The sequence below is a fragment of the Myxocyprinus asiaticus genome, chromosome 31, assembly GCF_019703515.2.
Source record: "Myxocyprinus asiaticus isolate MX2 ecotype Aquarium Trade chromosome 31, UBuf_Myxa_2, whole genome shotgun sequence".
Classification (NCBI taxonomy): Eukaryota; Metazoa; Chordata; class Actinopteri; order Cypriniformes; family Catostomidae; genus Myxocyprinus; species Myxocyprinus asiaticus.
The window spans coordinates 10,361,772-10,387,776 of record NC_059374.1 but is presented as its reverse complement, the minus strand read 5'-3'; the positions used below and the strand labels follow the sequence as shown (position 1 = coordinate 10,387,776).

At 39.1% G+C, this 26,005-nt stretch overlaps 1 protein-coding gene across 6 annotated transcripts in view; it reads left to right on the top strand.

The window, feature by feature from the left end:
- LOC127421999 (transcription factor Dp-2-like) overlaps positions 1-26,005 on the top strand; it is a 76,952-nt gene that overhangs the window by 11,595 nt on the left and 39,352 nt on the right. Inside the window, exons 2-3 of one of the 6 annotated variants that reach the window (XM_051665297.1) lie at positions 12,236-12,315; positions 14,764-14,824. In XM_051665297.1, coding sequence (XP_051521257.1) covers positions 12,304-12,315; positions 14,764-14,824 — 73 coding nt within the window. In that variant the 5' untranslated portion in view covers positions 12,236-12,303. Of the gene's footprint in view, positions 1-12,235; positions 12,316-14,763; positions 14,825-17,030; positions 17,177-17,338; positions 17,486-17,726; positions 17,780-26,005 lie in introns of those variants that run through there. The other 5 variants (XM_051665295.1, XM_051665294.1, XM_051665299.1 and 2 more) reach the window with 5 other exon arrangements.

The window sequence follows — 26,005 nt, the reverse complement described above, 5'->3', positions numbered from 1 at the left end:
CGCCTAATGGCAATCTTTATTTGAACTATCCCGATGTCGATTCTTAAAATCCCAAGATTTCTCTTTTACTCTGCACAAATCTCTACAATGCAAGTAAATCACTCGCATATGCGACTAAAAATGTCTGTGATTAGCCACTGGTTGGTAATTTTTGAGATTTTACTCACCAGTGTTTGAGATCTTTTTAGTCTGTGCTGAAAGTAGCCTTTTCTGTAATGGCACCAAGACTTTGGAATAGTTTGCCCCATTCTATCAGATTCTCACCTACAATAAACTCATTTAAATCGTCCCTTAAAACTTACTTTTTCTTTCAGGCTTATCTATAATCTGCTCTGGCCTTTGGCCTTTTTTCTCAATGTTTACTTGCCTATTTTCTGGCTAAGTCCTATCTGGTTTGTTTTCTAATTGTGTAATTAATTGTTATATTTTTATTTTCTTTTTTAACATATTAATGTTACTATTAAAATGTATTTTATTTGCTGTTATGCCTGATGTGCTGCACTTTGGTTAGCACTCGTGTTTTTTTAAATGTGCTATATAAATAAATTTGACCTTGACCTTAATTTTTTTGTGACTCTCACCATGTAATGTGTGTCCACAGACGAGATCCACAGATTTTGTCCATTTGTCATTGAATAATGTCTTTTTAAATATCCTTTCTGTTCTTTATGATCAAAAGAAATATTTAAATCTAATCACACATTGCACAGATTCTGAAGCCGTTTGACCAAAACATAAACTTCTGTCAAAGTCCAAATAATAGTACAAATTATGCATATATATATATATTAATTATACACACATATACATACTGAACAAAAATATAAATGCAACATGTAACAATTTCAAAGATTTTACTGAGTTACAGTTCATTGAAGGAAATCAGTCAATTGAAATAAATTCATTAGGCCCTAATCTAATCTAATCAGTGTGTATGGAAAATTTCTGGGACCTTTTATTTCAGCTCATGAAACATGGGACCAACACTTTACATGTTGCGTTTATATTTTTGTTCAGTGTGTGTGTATATATATATATATATATATATATATTAGTTTGACTAATTGAAAGAACTAGGTTGCATATTCATTGCAATAGGCATTAAATCTCTTAAACTCTCATCCACAAAATTAATCAGCCAGCAGACTGTGGCTATTTGCTTTCCTACAGCAATCTTGAAGCTGCATTCATGATTCGCATCAAGGCATCAGCGCCACTTTGAACCTTGCTTAAAGAGCGCTTGCAAACATAAACATCTCATTCTGCGTTTTGGTGATAGTTAAGACTTGACGTGCTTCTGTGGTAATTAAAATGCCTCTTACATGATTCTGAAAAATACTTGATTTCTATCACAAGTCCCAGCTGAGCTTGTTTTGTACTTCAAGTAGCATTAAGAGGTCCTTTCTCTATCATTTTATCATGGAAGCACTGTTGTGTGTGTTTGCAGAGATTCTTTTATTTACTGAGATAACAACCTCTGCGGCTCTATCCTAGCAGAGAGCATAACAGTCATGTAGCGTTACAGTACCACCCATAGAATGTCTATGGGTGTTTTGCTAGCTTACATGCTAAATTTGTAGGCTCACCTTGGTAGAAGGTCTCTGGCGTGTGCGTCAGTGTAATGACTCCGGGTGGACACATTACAAAAGTTCCGTCCTTCCCAACATGTTTAAGCTGTATTAATGATAAATGCGTTAATTGCGATTAAGAAAAATTAACGTGTCAAGATTTTTAAATTAATCGCACAGTTCTAGAAAATTGACAATTTACTAATTATATTTAATTAGTTTTTCATCATTTTGGTCACATTTTAGCTTTTTAAAAATGAACAAATCCATGTATTCCATCAGTAAATATGAGATTTTATTACATATACAGGTATTTTATTTTGTTACATGTTTATTGTTTAAGTTCATAATTTGTACTATTTACAAGTATTTACATTGATTTGTTGAACACGTGCTAAAACCCGGCACTGTCTCTTATTAACGAGAAAATATTAATGAGAACTTGAATGGCTTTAACTCATCCGTGCTATGCGTGATTAGAATTAAATGTTTCTGTTTTGTTGTTTTTGATCAACAACTGACTGTAAAGAACAGAAAGGGTATCAAAAGATCCATTATTCAATGATGAATGGATTGCGTGGATCTCGTCTTTGGACACACACACACACGGAACAAGTCAAACCAAACTTTTACTCTCAACACACAGTGAAACATCACGTTGCTGAATACTTCACAACTAATACACAGTCACTGGTGAGGGAAATCTGAACATTTAACAGCCAGTGGCTAATCATTATAGACATTTTTATTCGAATAGCACGAAATTGGGTTGCAAATACAAGTGATTATTCTCTCACTGTTGTGGAGGGTTGCTCATAGTGTAAAAGATCGATCTTGGGATTTAAGAATGATATCAAGATTGTTCAAACGAAGATCGCGATGCATCAGAAAATGAATATTTTTACCCAGTCCTATATATAATGCTGATAAATTATGCAATTTTTAATACGTTTGAATTTAGCTGAAATTGAATAATTATTTGACACAATGTTTAGTCAAAATTAATAAAAAAATTCTTTGAAATCAGAAAATGTGCACTCTAAATTAGTAGTATCGACTTCTCAGTAAAAGTCTAACAATGTGGGTTTTTCAATGTCCCGATGCCAATATCTAGAAACCAGGGTGGCTGATATAATGCTGATATATGTAATATAATTTAATAATAGCAAATAAGGCACCCACATAATTACTAACATTTATTTTAAACAAAATTCACTCAAAAATATATGAAAACAGAAAATATCCGCTATCCATTGACAAGGTCAAGAAATTTCACGATTCCTCTTTATGGTTCCACTAACAAATCTTTTAGTACTTTTAAGGAAAAATTGTTTGGAAATAAGAAATGCAATTCTTGTTGCATTTACTGCCCTCAGCAGACTGTTGCCAAATGATGAGATAATTTCATATTTGAGATCAGATGTAACAAATCACAAATGTAATACAAAGGCATGTTTATACAGATTTTTGGGGAATAAATGCAGTCTAATAATTGATCCTAACTAAGTCATAACTTGCCCATCAGTAACCACTTTGACTGTTGGATAGGCCTAAGTGTTTTATTCACTAAAAAGTGTTGGTTCAAAAGAGACATTTGTTCAGGTATCGCACCACTGGTCACGCTGTATATTTTTGATTCACTAAAAAGAACCAGCTTAAGAGAGTAATTTATTTAGGAATCATACTATCCTGGCTGTGCTTGATGAGGCGCGCTGTAGATTCAGTAAAGTGGCAGCACTGCCGCTGAATTGTGCTGCAGGAAATGCTGTCAGAGTATTTTAGTATGTTGTGCCGTCCGTATCGGCAAATAATTGCACATTCGGGAATCATTAATGAAACCAGAAGTCATGAAATTCATGTTTCCGGTATATACTGTATATACAGCTCTGGAAAAAAGTAAGAGACCACTGCAAAAATATCAGTTTCTCCGGATTTACTATTTATAGGTATGTATTTGAGTAAAATGAACATTTTAGTTTTATTCTATAAACTACTGACAACATTTCTCTCAAATTCCAAATAAAAAATACAAATAACAAAAAAGATACAGTGTTTTCAGACCTCGAATAATGCAAAGAAAACAAGTTCATATTAATTTTTAAAAAGCACAATACCAATGTTTTAACTTAGGAAGAGTTCAGAAATCAATATTTGGTGGAATAACACTGATTTTCAATCACAGCTTGCATGCGTCTTGGTATGCTCTCCAACAGTCTTTCACATTGCTGTTGGGTGACTTTATGCCACTCCCGGTGCAAAAATTCAAGCAGCTCAGATTTGTATGATGGCTTGTGGCCATCCATCTTCGTCTTGACCACATTCCAGAGGTTTTCAATAGGGTTCAGGTCTGGAGATTGGGCTGGCCATGACAGAGTCTTGATCCGGTGGTCCTCCATCCACACCTTGATTGACCTGGCTGTGTGGCATGGAGCATTGTCCTGATGGAAAAAACAATCCTCAGAGTTGGTAAACATTGTCAGAGCAGAAGGAAGCAAGTTTTCTTCCAGGATAACCTTGTACGTGGCTTGATTCACGCGTCCTTCACAAATATGAATCTGCCCGAATCCAGCCTTGCTGAAGCACCCCCAAGATCATCACCGATCCTCCACCAAATTTCACAGTGGGTGCGAGACAGTGTGGCTTGTAGGCCTCTCCAGGTCTCCATCTAACCATTAGACGACCAGGTGTTGGGCAAAGCTGAAAATTGGACTCTTCAGAGAAGATGACCTTAATCCAGTCCTCTACGGTCCAATCATTATGGTCTTTTGCAAACCTCAGCCTGACTCTTCTTTGGTTGTCATTGATGAAGGGCTTTATTCTAGCTTTGCATGAATTCAGCTCTGCCCCTAGGAGCCTGTTTCGAACCGTCCTCGCCATGCACTTCACCCTATGGAATATTTGTATTTAATCATTCAGTTAATCCATTTTTGATAATTGAATTAGTATGTATGCAATATGCAGTGATCTAAAAATTACAATGTGTAATCAGTGTATTATGAATAACTGCATTATGAATGTTATTCAATATGTTATATATTTAATCATTCATTTATTGATTTAATTAGTTTCTCAGTTTATTAATCAAAGTTCAAATCAATGGAAAAATACAACTTAACTTCTCTAGGGAGATTTACAGCCTCCCCGTTAAACTCTGTATGACTCAAAAGGAGATGTGTTTGTGGACACTAAAAGGATGATTTAATGTTTAAATAAGAACATGAACTGCCTTGTGTCCAAAAAAGGCAGAAGATATATGTGCGTTAATTAGTGCTAGATATTAGATGAAACATGTATGTAGGTGGACATACAACTCTCCATTTTTAGGAATGTGTGTAACCAACGACTGTAATAAGGGAAATCATTTAATATATTAATCAGATTAATGCAGAAAGTAATGATAGTTAGTCAATATAAAATGAAATAGTCATGCTTTCGCCATCATTGAAGCAAGTTGGGGTCAAGGGTGATCAGCTAGAAGGGAGATGGCGAAGACAAAACTAGGGAGGCAAAAGATGATCATAAGATGATTTCACTGGATAAAGAGGCCATCACTCAAAGAGATAAGAAGAACAGAAACTGTATTTAAAAAATGCATGATTCTGAAGTGTAATTTTAGATGCTCAATGGACCATCTCGGCTTTGTTACTCTGTAATAAAAGTAAATTTTTTTTAATCAGAACTTTGCACCTCCAAGAAATCTTTGACTCCACTGTGCTTCCATTGCTGTTATGGAGAATCTGCCACGACAACCCCAGCTGCCATTTGCCATTCTTTTTGTAGGTCACTTGATGTCATCCTATGGTTGTTGAGTGGCATTCGCATGAGTAGGTGGTCATCCCGGTCAGTGGAGAGTCGTTTTTCGCCTTCTGCTGGTCTGTAGCTTTGTTGTCCCCAATGTCTACTGCTTGACCTTCTTCTTATGAACTGCCATCTTTGAAATTAAGGATGGAAGCAACCTGACGCTCACTGTAGCCCTTTGTCAGTAAAGCCAGAATCGAACCCTTCTCTTCCTCACTGAAAACTTTTCAACTCTTTTGGCATGGTCAATAGTTATTTTTTGATTCCAATTACTTTTGAGGTACTACTAGCACTGTTTTTGCCATCCAGCTGGTCCTGTTGCAAGATATATAGGTCTATCACCCAGTAAAAGAGCAATTTTGCACTTCCCTTTTGTCTGTTTGTTCGTGGTAGATTTTGCATACCATCCTGCAAACACACTAAAGCTCAACACTGCAGAGCAATGATGCATATGCATGTTTACATTTGAAACACCACCTCTTCTGTTTAGTGTTGTTTTTCTTTTAATGTGTCATGCTGCCCTGCTCATAACCATTTTTCTACTGAGCATTTAAGCATGTTGAAACCACAACATGACTGTACCAAAATGAGCATGACAATGCGCAGCATGCTTTACATAAGACAAAAGATGTCTCTTCGCTTGTGATTTAGTTAAGACCTAATCCCAGCCGTTAAACCATCAAAGCTTGTAATATATTTATATCAAACCATCATTAATTATTGATTATCAATCATTTTTAAATAATGATACATCTGCTTGTTAATTGTGAGGGTGCATTGCAAACTAGATTTTAACTTTTTTTCAGGGTGCAAAACTCACTGCTGTGATGCAAGAGTGTTTTGGGTGGTTGCCAGTAGGACTGTTCACTGGGCTGAGAAACTAAATAAATTTTTTTACTCAAAATATTACCAAAAATTTAAATATAATTTGAATTTGTTACCAGATTTTTCAATTGTCGTTGTTTTCTTAGTCCAGGTGCAATGAATAAATATAAGCCAAACAGCAACATGTTATAAATATTGCAAAGAACATTCCTGGTGGTTAAAAAAAGTGCATTCCATTTTAAATTTAAGTGCATAAAAAAATGAATAAATAGATTTAGCCAGTACATATTCTCAAATGTTAAGTAAAAAGTATAAAGAGGGGAAAAAGCTTCAATAAACCGTTTTATGTTAACATAGTGTTGCACTGGTGCAACAGACTCAAGTAGTGGTCAACCGATAAATCGGCCGATATTCTGAATTTTTTCATTATCGGCATCAGCCGAAAATTTTCGCGTTTGGCCGATTTGTTTCTTGAGTGCGCTGAGAATCGCCTGCTTAAATGTGAAGCAACTGAGACATGTAAACGACCAATCGCAGTTCTTTTGTTGTTATGTGCCATCATGTTACTACAGTAATAGACCGGTGTACCGCTGGCTACCACCCCTGGGGTTCGCTAGTTCGAATCCTAGGGCGTGCTGAGTGACTCCAGCCAGGTCTCCTAAGCAACCAAATTGGCCCGGTTGCTAGAGAGGGTAGAGTCACATGGGGTAACCTCCTCGTGGTCGCTATAATGTGGTTCGTTCTCGGTGGGGCGTGTGGTGAGTTGAGCGTGGATGCCGCGGTGGGTGGCGTGAAGCCTCCACACGTGCTGTGTCTCCGTGACAATGCGCTCAACAAGCCGCGGGTTGAGGATCTCAGATGCGGAGGCAACTGGGATTCGTCCTCCGCCACCCGGACTGACAGTCAGTCCGCGTATCTTATCATGTGGCTCGATGTGCATGACACCACGGAGATTCACAGCACGGGAGGCTCATTCTACTCTCCGCGATCCACACACAACTTACCATGCTCCCCACTGAGAGCGAGAACCCCTAATCACGACCACGAGGAGGTTACCCCATGTGACTCTACCCTCCCTAGCAACCGGGCCAATTTGGTTTCTTAGGAGACCTGGCTGGAGTCACTCAGCACGCCCTGGATTCAAACCCGCAACTCCAGGGATGGTAGTCAGTGTCAATACTCGCTGAAAGCAAAATAAATAAAGCAAGAATATTCACTGATCCCTCAGCCGGGGGTTTGACGATGTAATCGGATATCGCAATATTTTTTTTTTATAAAATATTGTAAAATTTGAAAATAGTTTTAAAGACTCTGTGTTCTGATCCATTCAGCTGTGCTCCGTCTAGCTGTTTGAAAGGAAGAACTTGTCTGGTGTGTGATTATCGATCATCGTTTTCATGATCGATCATTGCTGTCATTTCCCAGTACTCAAGTGATCGAGTACTCATGCCCATCCCACTAAAAAGTTATTGGTGGTTGCTAGGGTGTTGCTAGCTGGTTGCTTATTGGCTCTAGCCGTAAGAACCCACTCATGTCTCTGACATTCTGGTGTCTAGATTGACTCGTGCCTTTCTTTCACTGTAAATCTATGGGATTTTTTAAAAACCCGTTTTATGGTCCACAAGGAAAAAATCATGAGGTTGATTGCTTAGAAAATGTATAGCACCACTTTCCTCAAACCACACTATTTGAGGTATCATTCTTGTTTGTATGGTACATGACGAGATACAAACTTAAGTTTAATTCTTGGGGTTCTGAGTTTGTTCAAATCCACTAATAAGACAAACCAAAGTTTTGTTGTGATTGAGAACAAGTACATGTACAAGTACGTCAATAAATGGAGATCAGTGAAGTCCTCAACGCATCACCTTTTATCTTGAGAGGCTTTTTAAAGGACTTCTACCAGTGGGTTACAAAGCACAATGATGGGCTTGATTTACTATGTGTAAATTAAATCTTTTGTCATTATTTGGGTTGCTGTGCTGTCCTGGTCCACCCTGTGTCTACTCTTACTCAGCAACAAGTTGTCTCTTTAGTGTCATGTCACCAGAGCAATGTGTCAACCCACCGAGACCCAAGTTTCCTTACATTTACTGGGTGGCTTCTCCCTAACCCAGGAGAAGACAGAAAGGGAGATTGGGGGGAGGGTAAATGACATAGAAAAGGAAAGAGAAGGAGAGACCTCCAGCCACTTTGAAGCTTCTTTCTGGTTCCTGTGTCGGGCTTCTCCCCCATGGGACAAAAGGCCATTATGTGTGGCTCAGGCAGGGGGCTGTAGGGGGTATTGTGGAACAGGGGCGGTGGGCAGCATGGCTAGATCCCCCCTATTTATTGATCTGCTCAGTCCATTCGGCCTCACCCCCTCCACCACAGCCAGGCTTACCAGCTGTCTGCTCTGCGCCTCTCCCAGCCTCCTCTAAAGACACACACTCAGCAGATCATATGGACACAAACATTAGCATACTTATTGGACATTGGATAACAATGTAAAATAGAGGTGTGAATCTTCACTGGCCTTACAATTTGATTCGATTTTGATTTAAAGGGTAAAAATGTTATTACAAAACGATTCATGATGCATCTTGTCCTCCAATTTTTTTTTTTTTTTTTTTTTTTATCAATACACACATTCAGTATTAAATTATACTTTTTAGAATTAATCGATCCCTAGCCAATAACTTTAACCACAACTATTGGTTGCTTGTCCAGGATGGCTACATGAGATATCTGCTTCTGTGAGAGTGCAAATGTCAGCTTCTTTTTTCCACACCACAGGTGATAGTAAAGTGACACAAATAGCGGGGTTGCTGCTTAAGAATCAATCAAGCTTTTTGTATGCACACTGTTCCGACGAACAAGAGCAATGAGCAACAGCCAAAGAAATAGAGAGCGCAAGAGGAGAGAAATGTATTGGGAAGCAGAGAGAAGAAATTATTTGAAAATAAAAACATCATCCTTCTCTCATCATTTACTCACCCTCATGCTATCCCAGGTGTGTATGACTTTTTTCTTCAGCAGAACACATTTGAAGACAAATTGGAAAAAATATCTTAGCTCAGTAGGTCCTTAAAATGCAAGGAGATGGTGATCAGACATTTGAAGCTCCAAAAAGTTCAGACATTCAGCATAAATGTTATCTATACAACTCCGCTGGTTAAACGAATGTCTTCCGAAGTGAAACGATTGCTTTTGGTGTGAAAAATATTAATATTGAAGTACTTTTTAACTATAAATCATCACAACGTTATCGCGTTGGCATGTTCATGCGAGAACAGATGCACGTAAGACACACCCAGAAGAAAGGCACTGTTTACAACTGATTAGGAGGAATGCTGAACAGAAGCTTCATTGGTTTTGGTTTAGATCTGTATTTGTATCTGTATGTTTACTCAAACTGGTGCATTTCTGTGCTCATCCTGGCTGTCTCAACCGAGAGAAAAACGTGAGATTATATCCAAACATGCCAGCGCAAATACGTCACACAACAGACTTTGTGAACTCCACCCTCTCTCGTGAATGCGTATACTGCTGCTGACCAGAAGCGATGATTTATAGATAAAAATAACTTAAATATTGATCTTTTTCTGCACCAAAAGCGATCGTTCCGCTTTAGAACGCATTAATTTAACCAGTGGAGTCATATGGATGACGTTTATGCTGACTGTCTGTGATTTTTGGAGCTTTAAAGGCCGTATCACCATCCACTTGTAAATGTGAAATTGACTAAAACTAAAGTTAACCAAAAAAAAAAAAAAAAAAGAGATTTTTATATTTAGAAATTATTGTATTTAGAAATATTTTGTTATTTAAAACATTTTAAACAATTAATTGTTTGAGACAATTAATCATCATAGCCCTAAAAAAATAAAATAAATCCTCATAATCGCAATTATTTCTTTGACAATTAATCGTCAGCCAAATTTCATAACCGTGACAGCCCTAGTTAAAATATTAAATGATCTCATCATTTTGCAACAGACTGCTAAGGGCAGGAAACATAATATTAATTGCAAATATCTGTACCATTAAACTGGATGTGTTGTTATTCAGGTAGCTAGCTATGAAAATGTCAGCAGTTTTTCTACAAACTGTTGCTCCACCATGACAGAGAAAAATGACCATAGAAGATGGTTGTGCCACTTAATGCTAATGCAAGCTATAGCGCCCCTTGCAGCAACGCTGACAATGAAATGCGTACCCATGAATACATTTTGGAGATGGAGAGCAACGACACATGAAATAGAACTTACTTCTTAACTTAGCATTTTGAGTTCACGTACATGAGGGAAATCCTAACGTGTCATTAGATTGTTGTGTACTACTTTGTGGCAGTAGTGTAGCGTTTTCTTTCTCTTGACCTCATTTTAAAAAAATGCACCCTCGTATAATTTGATATTTGTGTGGATTTTTTTTTTTCTATTTGTGTGACCACAAATCCAACATATCAACTAAGTTTAACTAGGTGGCAACCTAACAATTAAGGCCAAAACATGCAAGTACGCAAACGCAGACGCGAGCGCTTGGCCAACGTGTGGTGCGCTCTTGCGTTGCTCTGGTGATTACAAACCTCAGACCACAAGAGGGTAATAGATTTTTTTAGGCATGACCACGAAACCGGTGCTGCGTCCAAAACCAGGAAAATGCTGCCTTTGGAGGCTGTATATGGAGACAGGATGAAAGTAAGGTGCTTTTCTTTCTTTTTTTTTCTTTTTTTTTTTATCCCCTTTTTCTACCCAATTTGGAATGCCCAATTCTCACTATTTAGTAGGTCCTCGTGGTGGCGCAGTTACCTCCAATCCGGGTAGTGGAGGACAAGACTCAGTTGCCTCCGCTTCTGAGACAGTCAGTCCGCGCATCTCATCATGTGGCTTGCTGTGCATGACACCGCGGTGACTCACAGCAGGTTGAGGCTCATGCTACACTCCGTGATCCACGCGCAGCTTACCACGTGTCCCATTGAGAGCGAGAACCATTAATCATGACCACGAGGAGGTTACCCCATGTGACTCTACCCTCCCTAGCAACTGGGCCAATTTGGTTGCTTAGGAGACCTGGCTGGAGTCACTCAGCACGCCCTGGATTCGAACTCGCGACTCCAGGGGTGGTAGTCAGCGTCAGTACTCGCTGAGCTACCCAGGCCCCCAATATGGTGCTGTTCAAACTGTTCGGAGACCATTCATTCAAAACAACTGTCAGTTAAACCATTAACTGATTAGGCAGCAAGTCAGCTGCCTATGTTTTCGGATGTAGCCCCGATGTGGAAGATGAGTCGATAGTTGAGTAGTGGGGAGAGACACAGAGAAAAAACACGTTTTTTTAAATGGACTGGGGACAAAAACTCATATATATTTTTCAAAAAGATTCAACTCAAATTGCTGCTCGAGTCCACCATGACAGTTGTTGATTGAAAGAAGAAAATCCGCTCTAGCGCCCCTTTTCGGCAATGCTAAGAATGCAGCATGTACTTGCGTTGGGTTATGAATTGAGCACTGACACATTTCACAACACAACGACGTGTGAAATCGAGCTTGCGTAGCAAGGTGCGTCTGCATTCACGTATTTGCGTTGAGTATGTTTGGGTCTTTATGGATCACAAATGGTGCAGGTTTTGTCTCACTCTGGGAGCAAATCAGGAAGTGGACAGTCATTGACATCATGACTGGTTATGGCACTTGACCTCAGTTTACCCTAGAGGAACCTTCCGGTAGTTATTGTACATGTAGATGGCGTTGGGAAAAGGAAACCAAATTCCTCCATCACTCACACACTTTACAGGAAGGGGAGAGAGTTTGGAGGTGGTATGCTGTAGGGGGTCCTTTGAGGAGTGGGGAGTGTGAATCCTCTTCCATCCTCTGTCTCTTACTCTTGCTGTCCCTTTTGTCATTTCTGGTCATTAGTGTTATCTCAATCATCATCGAAAGCTTCCCTCTCCTCTAACAATCTTCCATGTGGTTATGAGGACAGGCTGTGTGATTCAGAGTGTGATTGTTTGGGCATGACACTCACACACACATCTGCTCACTTTTATATGTGTGTGTCTACAGGGGACTCTGCAACACTACGAGTAAAAGGATCTAACCAGCAGAAAGATCTCCTCGTCATCTTGAGTACGATGGCCAACACGGTGAGTTATAATGTTTGCATGTTTGTGTGGTGTAAAATGCGTGAAGATCAAATTAGGTCTTTAAAGAGACAGTGACGGTTCAAATGTCAACATGGTCTTTCAAAAAGCAAAGTCTTTTGATGAGTTTTGCTCTTAACAACTTAACAATGCTAAGAACAATCCTGCTTTAAAAATAAATAAATGTATGTGATGGATATATGAGAAATGAAAACAGTTTATCAAACATCTTATCTGTCTGGTTTGTATAAGGTTTCCTTTGCTTACCTCGCTGTTACTCCTTGCATATATGTGTATATGAATATTTTTTGAAGCACATAAAACTATAATGCCTTGTATGAAAGTAAAGCCTATAAAAGTAAATAGGTTTTGTCTAGTGCTTGCTGAGAACCTCATCAGAGAGCCCACATTTCTTTAACATTTCTTTAAATTTGCCTCCGTGATGCCATGTTGATTAAATCAGTGTGACATGCTCCGTGACCTCTGACCCCTGTGAATGAATGTCTCTGTAAACTCAACCGACATCTGTTTACTCATCTGTTTAAAGCCCTAATTTCTATAGATTTTCACAGTCTTTCACTAGCTAATGTTACAGATTTGATTTAGCCCTCTGATTGAGCGTTTTATGGGCATTTTAACAAGCACCTACATGGTAAGGAAATAGTTTCACTAAAATTATATTTGCTTGTGCATTTTGCTCTTAGCCAGTGCAAAAACAGCCGTCATACTTTGATGAGCACTAGGCCTATACACTGTAGTTTTTTAAAGTTACCGCAGAAGCAGCCGGTTCTGGTGATACTCTGCTGCTTTGAGATATCATGCTATCAGTTGAGAGACAGACCTCTGTCCCACTACAGTCTGCTGCATTCTAGAGACAATAATATGAGCACTGTAGGTTACATTACTGACAGTTCTGAAAAGAATGTGCATAATGGAGAAGGCATGAGAGTGCACATTGTTTTGAATACTTAGAACATCAATTTAGATGCAAGATGCAAAAAAAAAATTATTCAATTCACTGGGCCTGATTCATGAAACACGAGCAGAACAAATTTTGATAGAAGTGAAATTAAATAAGTCATGAAAAAAATGAAATGAGTGAAATTAACCTAAAAGATAACATAAATTAGGGGGAAAAACTTTTAAACCATATACTTAATTTTAAGTGTTTATTTGGTGCTTGCAATTGTTTATTTAAAGTACAGTTTATTCCCAACTCTGCTTCATAAATTTGATTAAAAAGTTTGTGGATTGTGCATCGATATATCGTGTTTAGTTGATAATGTATGGTAAATATGAATGTTGTTAAAGCTAAATAAACAAATGTCGTGGGCAGGTGCGTACACGATAGCTTACAGCGTTTCGGTGAAATACCTTCTTCAGGCATTCGATTTATTTCTCTGAAGATTCTTCAATGATGCTGGTGGTGGACATCCTCCTGTCGGCATGAACTGAAATTTTTTTACACTAAAGTTTCATGTCAAACCAGTTTTATTGATCTCTTGGCCTGTTTAATTCACAAAAGAACCTCTGATGACATCAAAAGCATGTGATGACCATAACTTCCTCACTTTCTTTTTAGAACGAAGATGCGAGTGTTTGCCAAATCGATATTTTACGATGTGACACATTCCATTTAAAAAAAAAAAAAAGCCCTATTACTGTTCGTATAGATGTTAAAAGCTTCCTATTCTCATTTACTAGCAAGTCTGGTGCCTTGCTTATAGGATTTTCATGGCCGTGGATTATGATAATTGTGAACGAACGTGCATGCGTGCTCTGTTGCGGATGTTTGGAATTCACTAACATACATGCGTTTAACAAACAAATCTGGAGGATTCGCAGCATTTGTGAATCTGGAGGAACGTTTTCGGGAAGCTCCATTTTACGTGTAAATTACTCCAAATTTACCTTCATATTAACGAATGTTTCATGAATGAGGCCCACTAAGTTTATGGAATATTTTAGCCAAAAATTTACGTTTGAAAATTTGAAAAATATCCAGGCCAATGCTATCCATACAATGAAACCATACAGACTAAGGTCTGTCTGTCTACAAAAAGGTAAAAAAAGCACCAGAAAACACCTTTAAAGTAGTTCATACAACTCATGTGCTATTTAACAAGCCCTCTGAAGGAAGCTATACACTTTGTGTGAGGAACACATTTAAAGGTTCACCTGAAAATGAAACTTCTCTCATCATTTACCTCACACTCAATCTGTCTCAAAGTCATATGACTTACTTTCTTCTGCGGAATACAATTTTTAGGATGTATGAGGTGTTTTTGTCCATACAATGTAAGTCAAAGGAGTCAGAAAATTTAAATAATGTGAATTATCAACCCTGGGACAAATTGTCTCAGGTTGAAAGGAGAGTAATTGTATTATGTAATATATGTCAAACTAATATTGCAATTCATTTGTACTTTTCCTAATTTCTTCCCCATCCAGGCTGGCACAGCAGCTTTGTGTGGTGATCTCAAGGCCTTTCTAAGCCAAAACCTTTCCAAAGGTAAAAGTGACAATCTGTTTATCTGAAATATGTTTCAAACCTCCAAACTCCCCTCAAATAAATGTGTAAATGAGTTGTTGACATGTCCTGTTGTGTGCAACCGTATATACTGCATCTAAAACTATTTTAAACAGCATTTTGCTAATTATTTGCCAATTACTATGCATACAGCTTTTATGACCTATTAATTGAGAGACTACATGGAATATTTGTACTTTTACATTTAAATTTTTCACATTGCAGGACAACAAGTGAAGGCAAAAATGTGACACGGTGAAAACTTAAAAGAAATGGTTACCAGATATACACCGATCAGCCACAACATTAAAACCACCTGCCTAATATTGTTTAGGTCCCCCTCGTGCCACCAAAACAGCACCAACCTGCATCTCAGAGTAGCATTCTGAGATGTTATTCTTCTCACCACAATTATACAGGGCGGTTATCTAAGTTACCGTAGACTTTGTCAGTTCGAACCAGTCTGGCCATTTCTTTCCACAGAACTGCCGCTCACTCGATGTTTTCTGTTCTTGGCACCATTCGGAGTAAATTCTAAATTCTAGAGACTGTTGTGTGTGAAAATCCCAGAAGATCAGCCGTTACAGAAATACTCAAACCAGCCCGTCTGGCACCAACAATCATGCCAAGGTCCAAATCACTGAGATAAAAAATGTTCCCCATTCTGATGGTTGATGTGAACATTAACTGAAGCTCCTGACCCGTATCTGCATGATTTTATGCACTGCACTGCTGCCACACGATTGGCTGATTTGATAATTGCATGGATGATTGTTGGTGCCAGATGGGCTGGTTTGAGTGTTTCTGTAACTACTGATCTCCTGAGATTTTCACACACAACTATCTCTAGAATTTACTCCAAATTGTGCCAAAAACAAAAAACATCCAGTGAGTGGCAGTTCTGCAGATGAAATGCCTTGTTGATGAGAGATGTCAACAGAGAATGGCCAGACTGGTTAGAACTGACAAAGTCTATGGTAACTCAGATAACCGCTCTGTACAATTGTGATGAGAAGAATAACATCTGCGGGTGCGGGTTGGCACTGTTTTGGTGGCGTGAGGGGGAACTACACAATATTAGGCAGGTGGTTTTAATGTTGTGGCTGATCGGTGTAGGAACTACAGTAAGTGGGGATGTGAAAAACTATAAATTTTCATAATAGACTAGTTGGTGGGTTGTCTGAATGACTAGTCTGTGTTAAAGAACTCAAAGTATAATTAGGCTCTGTTATGTTCACTTTACCTCAATCAGACACGTTTCAGAAGGATATATGGACGCTAAGCGCAGTACTCAACATGGTATCTAAAAGACGTTCAACAAATTAATAGGCTAAATAACTATAAAATTGGAGAGTAGCCACAGTACTAAATCGTCTCCATTTATAGACAGTTTGTCTAATTGTGGACAGATGAATATCTAAGCTCTTCCAGATAACTTTGTAACCCTTTCCTGTTTAATGCATAGTAAGAATTCTTGATCATAGGTCTCCTGAGATGTCTTCCACGTCAGCAGTGCTTCTTGTGAAGCACTTTTTTTTGCAGGAATATATTCTGTTAAAATATGAAATCATCTGATAATTTGGTAAATAATTATTCCTCAAAAGTACTTAACGAATCATTAATGAAACTGGGAATGGAAGAGGAATCGGAACTGGAATCATTACATTTCGTATGATTCCCATCCCTACTCTCTTTCATAACTGAACTTTTCTGTGAACAGAACTGTATTTAGCACTGACACCATATTCTGCCGCTGTGTGAACGTAACCTGTATTTAATTTAATTCACTCATCAATTTGTGACTTTGCCTTGTCACTCAAACATCAAGTAAAACTTCACCACATGCACATCTACAGTTGTCCTTCCTTCACGGCTCTTTGCTACAGCTGCAGTCATGTGGCTCAGGCTGGTCTGCTGGTGTGAGAACATGTGTTCAGGCTGCTCCATTGTGCAGCCACTCATCTATTCAGCTCTCCTGCTCTCTGGGGCTTTCCACTGCTCTCAGATCAGTCTAGGCCTGAGCAAGCCACACGATCACCTGCTTGCTCTGTGAGAATGTGAGCGTCTGTGTGTGAATGGAAGGCGAAAGTCCTGCAGCAGGCTGAGACACACTCACAGTGAATGCAGCTGCTCAGAGTGCGTTTCCCACTCGGCATGGGTGAAAGTCCATGTGGGGGTGGGTGGACTCCCTCTGCGCTTGCTCGGCAATGCCTGGCAAGCCACTCAAGTTTCTACTGAATGGTAACAAAAGGGATAGAGAGAGAGAGAGAAAGAGGGAAAACCAGGTCCCAGCCTGCAAGGAGGCTTCGAAACATGCTTTTCACTCCTCTTCAGGTAAATGCTACATCCCTCTCTCTCTCACTCTTTGTTTCATTGCATTCAGAAATTGTGTTGGAGCAGCTGGGAAGGCAACACGTGTGTCGGGATGGTACGCGGAGAGGAAGACTTTGTCTGACTCTCTCTATCTCTTTCTCTCTCTCTTTGGGTCACTATGGAAGTTCCTCCACGGCTCTATTTCGGGGGAGGGGTAGAGCGGCGTCCCACTGCTTGTGTGGGTCTAGAACTTGCACTTTTCATCAGGAGAGGAATAGTTAAAGGTTAGAAGTATGGAAGTGCTTGTCTTTCCACTTCAGAAACAAACAGGTAAATAACTGGAGAATTTGGAGGAAGTTGCACATGGCAGGCAATAACTCAAGTTTAGATACAGAGGCTTTTGACAGAAAGGGACTTGTTGTTTTTCTTTCTAACATGGCTGTCAAAGTGCGTATATGCGTTTATTTGAGTTTGGGAGCTGCAGAGCAGGGTTGTCATGTTTGGTAGTCTGATGTTTCTCAGATACTGATGTGGTTTCAGTTGTATTGATGTCTGCTCAAGCGTGCACTGGAGTCATGTAGTCTGTTTGGGTAGCCCCAGGAAGTAACTGTGTTTTCCTCAAATGTAAGTCTCCTTGTTTTGTTTTAACATGTGTACTGAAGTGTTTTCTTTTTTACATCTTTTTGACACATGATCCGTGTGTGTTATTGATGTATTTGTAGAATTTCTTGTACAGCAATGTGCATGTATGATTGTAATGTGACAACACTGAGCAGATTGTGTGTGTGTGCGTGTATAATTTTAATGTAACAGTCTGCTCAATATTTGTCTGTGTGTGTGTGTGCATGTTTGCGCTTGTGTGTGTGCTAGGACACAGCTCAGCTGTATTCTAATGTGGCTTTGCTCATTGTTGCTGTGAAGAGCGCGCGGCAATGACGCATTCCTGCGTTGAGGCCCAGCACAAAACCCCTTCACACACTGCAGCCAGTCCTGCAGCTGTAGACTAAATATCACCTGGCCAACTATGACGTTTTCCGACAGTACCTGCAATCACTGAATACTTTGTTTTGATCCTTTAACTAGAATTTGATGGTTACTTTTGGGTGTTTGAAACCCTAAATGTTTTTTCTTTCCACCTTTAGATCTCTCTGCGTAGTTTGATTCCAGATCAAAATATTAGCCGGTAGGGTTGGGAACCGAGAACTGGTTCCATTTTTTAAAAATATACTGGAACCAAATGATTTTTGGTCCCATTAATGGTTCTCAAATGAGCATTCTTCCACCTATGCGAATGGAACACTCAATAAAATATTCTATCAGTGTTTCCTGCATTGCTATTCAGCAGTGCCACAGCAGCATCTAAAGAGCAACCAATGTAACCTGATTGCCAAACAAATGATTTTATGAGCTGGTTCTTTTAAATCTACAGTGCGAAACATACAGGGCAACCAATATAACTTGATTGCCAAATGAATGACGCATTTGAGCCAGTTCTTTTGTATCAACTGTATAAAACATACAGCGCAACCAGTGTAACCAGATTCTCGAAAAATTGCTAATATGAGCTTGTTCTTTAGAATCTCCAGCATGAAATATACAGCGCAACCAATGTAACTCAATTCCCAAACGAATGTCTCCTGTAATCCAGTACTTTTGAATCTATAGCGCAAAACATACAGCATGACCAGTGTAGCCAGATTCCCCAAAGAATGACTCATATGAGCTGATTCTTTTGAAACATACAAAGCTAACTCCCGAATGAATTACTCTTATCAGCCATTTCATTTAAGTGAATCAAAATCTTACCAAACTGCAAGTCATTAATTTTGACATCTCCGTGAGCCTTAAATCGGAGTAATTACTGAATGCTTTGAATGACATTCTGTAGTTAAAGATACACATTAGGGAGAGTCGCGTGGCACAGTGCGAGGTTCGGACACATGAACAGCGAGCTCTGCGCACTTTGATAGTTTTAATACTTTTTGTGTCATAAACTGGTGAGATTCGATACATCCTGTTCCATAACTGTTCAATGAAGACAATATGTCAAAGAATTCAAAATCCTTGGGCTTTGGAGACATTAAAAGACACTTACGTGCTCAAGCTGAAGCCCCTGAGCAGCAGGCCGGAGGCCTGGGACTCAATTTGGCCAGTGAGGCGAAAGAGATTCAGCGTTGGTTACAAGAGTGGCAGATGTTGAGAAATGGATAGATTATCTGGAGTCATCGGAGAGGGAATTAGCTGCTAACCTGCTAGCGACCAAGGTAGACTTGGAGCACGTCTGGGAAAAGTTGGAAGACCTTGAGAATCGTAACCGCCGAAACAATGTCCAAATTGTTGGAATTCCTGAGGAGGAAGAAGGCCGAGATATGGTGAAAATCCTAGACGAGCTCTTCCCGAGTCTGCTCGACATAACAGGCCATAAGCTGGAAATCGAGCAAGCTCACAGAGTTCCAGCTCTGAGATCCACAGAGGGAGACAGGCCCCAATCAATTCTGGCCAAAATTCTGAGATCATCTGATAAAGTTCTTGTGTTGTGTGAGGCGAGGTGTAAAGGAAGGCTTTCTTGGAAGAACCACAGCATTTTCTTGTTCCCAGACTTCAACAAGAGAGAAACGTGATCGATTCAAGGAATGCAAGAAACTCTTACATCAACGGAAGGTAGCTTTTGCACGGATGTTCCCAGCCAAAATGATACTAGATACTTAAGGATGGCCGTAAAATTTGCAGGAAGCTGAAAAATTTGGGAAGATATGGGGTGGACATGTTTTCTTTAGTTCTGGCTCAAGTAAGAGCAGGGGAGTCATTACATTCGATAAGTAATCATCTACAAATCAAATGTCTCAAACAGATTAAAGATAAATTAGGAAGAGTCATTATTGTTTTAGCAGGAATTCAGGGGCAACGGTTGATTTTGGCTAATATTTACACACCTAATACTGATGATCAAGGCTTTTTTATAGATCTTGAAGGGATGTTGCAAGCCGCTGGCACCCCTCATGATATAATATTGGGAGGGGACTTGAATCTTTTGATGGACTCCTTGATTATAGTGAAGCGAAAGTGTGTAAACCCCCTAGAGGAACATTGACGTTTCACAGGATGTGTAAAAATCTTGGTCTTACAGATATTTGGAGACTTTTGAACCCATCTGGTAGGACTATACATTTTTTTCATCAGTCCATAAGATTTATTCTAGAATAGATTTTTTTATATATATCAAAGTCCCTCATGTCATCTGTTGTTGATTGCTCAATTGGAAACATTTTAGTCTCAGATAACGCCCTGGTGAGTTTAGAGGTGTTGCCACATACAGAGAAAAATAAATCATATAGTTAGCGCTTTAATGTATCCTTTTCGCAAAATCCTGAATTCCAACTAATGTTAAAGGCTGAAATAAATGTTTATATGGAGATCAACTGGTCCCCAGTATCCTCTGTGAGCATGGCCAAATGTTGTGTGATGGCCTCAGAGAATTGACCCAATTTAAAATACAGATATAATACTGTTTTGTTGCGGAAGGAGTTTTGGCTATTCAGGGCAAGAGTCTGGGGACAAAGCAGGAAAACATCCGTCTAGATATATAAAGCAGAGAGAGTCTTTTTCTGCCATTCCCTCAGTGAAATCTGCTGGTGGTGAAATATTTACCTCGACCATTGATATTAATAATGAAATCTATCTTGATCTCTATGACTCCATGTCTTCGTCTACTGATGAAGATATTACAAATTTTGTGGAACCATTAGAACTCCCTAAACTGACATCTGAGCAAAAATATTCTCTTGATTCTGAGATAACCTTGGAGGAGCTTGGTGAAGTAATTAAGGCCTTGCCTACAGGTAAGGCTCCGGGGCCAGATGGCTTTGCCGCTGAATTATTTAGATCTTATACTACAGAACTGGCTCCACTTTTGTTAGAAGTTTATACAGAATCATTAAAGAATGGAAAGCTTCCGGCAACTATGACACAAGCACGGATCAGTCTGATTCTTAAAAAGGACAAAGATCCAAGCGAGTGTAAGAGTTGCCATCCAATTTCCCTGATCTAGGTAGACGTAAAAATATCGTCAAAATTTCTGGCTAACCGATTAAGCAAAGTTATGACATTTCTTATACATATAGATCAGGTGGGGTTTATTCGGGGGCGCAGCTCTTCTGATAACATTAGGCGTTTCATCAGTATCATGTGGTCAGTGGCGAATGATCAGACTCCGGTTGCTACCATCTCACTTGACGCCAAAAAGGCATTTGATATGGTAGAATGGGATTATCTTTTTAAGATTTTGGAAATATACGGGCTCGGAAATACTTTTATTGGATGGATTAAGTTACTTTATAGACACCCGGTAGCGGCGGTACAAACAAATGGATTAATTTAAGATTATTTTACTCTGGATATGGGCACCTGGCAGGGTTGCCCTCTTTCCCCATTATTGTTCTGTCTTGCCCTGGAACCATTAGCAGCTGCGATAAGAAGGGAAGATGGTCTTCCAGGGGTGGTGGTGAGAGGTATGGCGCATAAGCTTTTGCTTTACGCTGATGATATTTTATTATTCGTCTCCGACTACACTAGATCTATGCCTTGCCTCCACATAATTATGAATTCCTTTTCTAAGTTCTCAGAATACAGATTAAATTGGTCTGAATCCAAAGTTTTGGCTCTGACAGCGTACTGTCCGGTAATGGCTTTTCAGCCAGTGCCTTCCAGTGGCCCAAACAGGGCATTAAGTATTTGGGCATTTTATTCCCAGCAAATTTGTCTGATTTAGTTAGTTAATTTTGACCTCTTAAAAAGGTTTTCGAGCAATGTGGGCTTCATTACATTTATATATGATTGGCAATATTAATGTAATTAAAATGAATTGTATTCCAAAATTTAACTACCTGCTACAATCTCTCCCTGTAGATGTCCCCTCTCTTATTTCAAGCAATTTGATAGCATAGCGAAATCCTTAATTTGGAATGGTAAGCGTCCTAGATTACCTTTCAGTAAGATGCATAGGCCGATTGACAAAGGTGGGCTAGGCCTACCCAAAATTTTGTTTTATTATTTTGCATTCGGTCTCAGACATTTGGCTCATTGGTCACTTCCACCTGAGAGAGCCCCTTCCAGGTTTCGTGTTGAACAGGATGTTCTTGCCCCTATTTCGCCATTGCAAAGCCTTTCTGTCAAACAAATCAGAGAAGTTAAGTTACACCCCGTTATCTCGCATTTGCACTTGATATGGACAAAAGTGTCCAGAGTGTTTAATTTGGACATTTATTTAAATGTTGCCTCGAGCAAATGGCTGAACCCCAAATTATGTATTAATAAGTCCCCTTTCTGCTGGTCAGAGTGGATTGTGAGGGGGTTACTACACTTGGTGACCTATATGAGAGTGGAGTGTGGAAATCCTTTGAAAATTTGGTTCAACATTTTGGGATTCCCAGATCTCAGTTCTATAGGTATTTACAGCTGCGCCACCTGCTCTGTACTATTTTTGGGAGTAGTTTACACACCCCTAAAGCGGCAGATACTCTGGGAGAGGTGATTACTGCTTTTGGAAAAGGTCATGAGGTATCAGTGTATTACTCCCTGCTAATTCAGAGACTGGGGGATGGAGCTTTAAATTCTATCAAGAGATTATGAGAGAAAGATTAAAACTTGGTATTGGAGGAGGAAGTGTGGGCTAGGATTCTAAAAAACGTCAAGTCTGCATCTAGAGATGCAAGGGTGCGCCTTATGCAATTAAAGATTTTATATAGATTCTATTGGACCCCCTCTAGATTGTATAGGCTTGGTCTTAAAGACACAACCACCTGCTGGCGATGTCAATCAGAAGATGGAGACACAACCCATGTCTTTTGGGGGGAGGGGAGGGGAGGGGGGGTTGTTAAGATCCAAGAATTTTGGTTGAAGGTTCAGAGTTTTATGTGTGATTTATTTGGCACTCAAATTTTATTTTGCCCCAGACTCTGTATTTTAGGCGATGGAGTGGTCAACAATATAGAGAATAAGCACATAAAAAATTGGGTCCTAACCAGCGTCATGACCACCAGACAGATAGTTTTAAGAGGATGGAAGTCGGCCGGAGTGTCCCCATTTCAGGAGTGGTGCTCGGAGATGGGGAGGGTGGCAGCTTTTGAAGAGGGGTCATCCAGAAGACTGGGGAATTTGGACTTGTTTGTGGGGAAATGGGGCAAAGATCTGGCATTTTTGGAGGGCTCTCGGGGAGGGACAGTGGAGAGAGAGGTGTAGTGGTTAATGTGTGTGTGTTTTATATATATATATATATATATATATATATATATATATATATATATATATATATATATATATATATATATATATAAAATGTTTAATTATATAATATATATATATTTTTTTTTTTTTTTTTTGTGTCTATAATCATTACATATTTAAAAAACAAAAAAAAGATACACATTAGGGCTTTTCACACTTAAAATCGTTAACCCCGGGTCCTTCTAAACCCGGGGGAAACAGAATCCTCAGTTATCCTATTTCATGTTTCACACTGTTGATACTTTACCCTGGGTTAATAATTAATCCTGGGTATTAATGTTCCGATGTTTCACACTGTACATTCGTTAACCCCGGGTTAACATTCTTATTTGCATATTTGCGGTGTCATTAACAATGATTGGACAAATACAGCTCCCGATGGACACGCAACCTGTAAATGGAACTGTTCTTCTGTGGAAATGTTGGCAAGCAAATCAGCTCTGTTTGTCTTTCGTCTTCTGGAATATGCCATGAAATCACAGAATACTGTCTCTTCATCATGCCAGTTATCGCGTTTGACATCACTGTTCAACACTAACTGACTTCCCTCAGACAGAGAATGTAAACAGCGCATGAAAGTTGGGGAAAGTTTCAGCGACAGTACAAAGTGCACAAATATTAAATGAGTTAAGCACTGAGGCATTATATGTTTGGTTGTGTGTTGCTAATCTAGTTTCTAAAACATTCAAACACAACATTGTTTTATACTTTATACCTTTGGCACCGCAATGTGGGGTAATCCCTGCATGGGAATTGTAAAGAGGAATCGGAATTGGAACCAGAATCGTTAAACTCCTTACAATTCCCATCCCTACTAGCCGGTCATATCAAGAGCACATAGGGGCCTTAAAGGAATAGTTCACCCAAAAATGAAAGTTCTCTCATCATTTACTCACATTCATGCCAACCCAGATGTGTAGTATTTGTTTCTTCAGCAGAACACAAACGACGAATTTTAGAAGAATATTTCAGCTCTGTAGGTCCATTTTTTTTATTTTTTTTAAATTATTTTTTAAAATATTGACCTATTTCTTACACACACCTAGCGTTTCACTTCAGAAGACATTAATTAATCCACTGGAGTCATGTGGATTACTCTTATGATGACTATATGTGCTTTTCGGAGCTTCAAAAATTTGGCACCCATTCACTTGCATTTTATGGACCTACAGAGCTGTAATATTCTTCCAGAAATCTTCGTTTGTGTTCTGCCGAAGAAAGAAAGTCATACATATCTGGGATGGCATGAGGGTGAGTAAATGATGAGAGAATTTTCATTTTAGGGGGAACTATTCCTTTAAAACTACTAATAATGACTTTAAGCTAGCTTGTGATTGGTAATTTTTTACTAGCATGTTCTGTCTCAGAGAGGCAAACATGGCTCATTGATCACATTTTTATTTAATGAGTCATGGCCAAAAACTACTTACCTAATTGTAATCTGTCAAATAATAAGAAAACACATTTTTATAGTTGGTTAAAAGATAGTGGTTAAGGAAGTCGATGGAATGTCTTAAGAGGAGGTCACGCTAGACTTTGTTCCATTCACCACGTGCATATGCATAGAATTGCTGTCTGTCGTTGCGTGCAAAAGTTCAAGTTTCGGGAACTCTGACCTGTGAATTTGCATTTCAAAAAGACTGTTGACCAACAGAGGATCTTAACGTCACAGGCTGACCTCTTGGCAGAAAACTAGGCTAAACATGGAGGAATCTCTCATTTCCGAGGCCTTTCATCAAAACAAGTTTAAAAGAAGACAAACTTCAATGAAAAAGTGAAGCTGCGTGGTTTGCGGAGTCGCGGGACACAGGCGTAGATTGGATATTTAGATTTTTTGTATTATTATTTATTCAAATCATAAGCCCTGGTGTGTGATCATGTTTGACCATATTTGTTCCGGGGTCTTAAATAATTAAATTTGAATTAGTGTCGAGTGTAATAGCACCATTACCGTCATTGTAAAGTACACTGTCTCAACTTTTTACTCGTTTTAGGACAGAGCATTTTGGAGTGTTCGCATGTGTGTATGTGTGAGGGGGAAGCAGGCATGCATTGAGTGGGAGTTTTGGCATGTCTCATCTCATTCAGACAGAACAGGGTGTGTTCACCCTCTTGCGTGAATGTGCGTTTGTGCGTGATTGCAAGGCCCATTTGCATTGCTTTGCATTTGATATGCCACAATCTGTACATGATTTGCATCTCCATTCATAAGACACCACAGAATTCAAAGAAAGGAACGCTTGTGAGCATTTCAGGATCTTTTTAAATGTTCTTTGCCTTCTGTCACCATACTGTAACCCTTACCTCGCACATATACTACAACTACACAACAGTCACTGACTGGTGTCTAAAAGGAGATATTCATGGGTGAAAATGAATGAAAAGCACTTTTATACCATGGTCCCAAAAGTATTTGGACACTTTAAATGTCATTTTCATTTCTAATACAATGTCAAAAGATTAACTGTATTAGATATGAAATATCAAACCAAGTGGCATCTGCAAACATATGGTTCTAGACCTTTTTAAAGAACTGACTAGTGTATGTATGAAGTCAGTTCTCCTTAA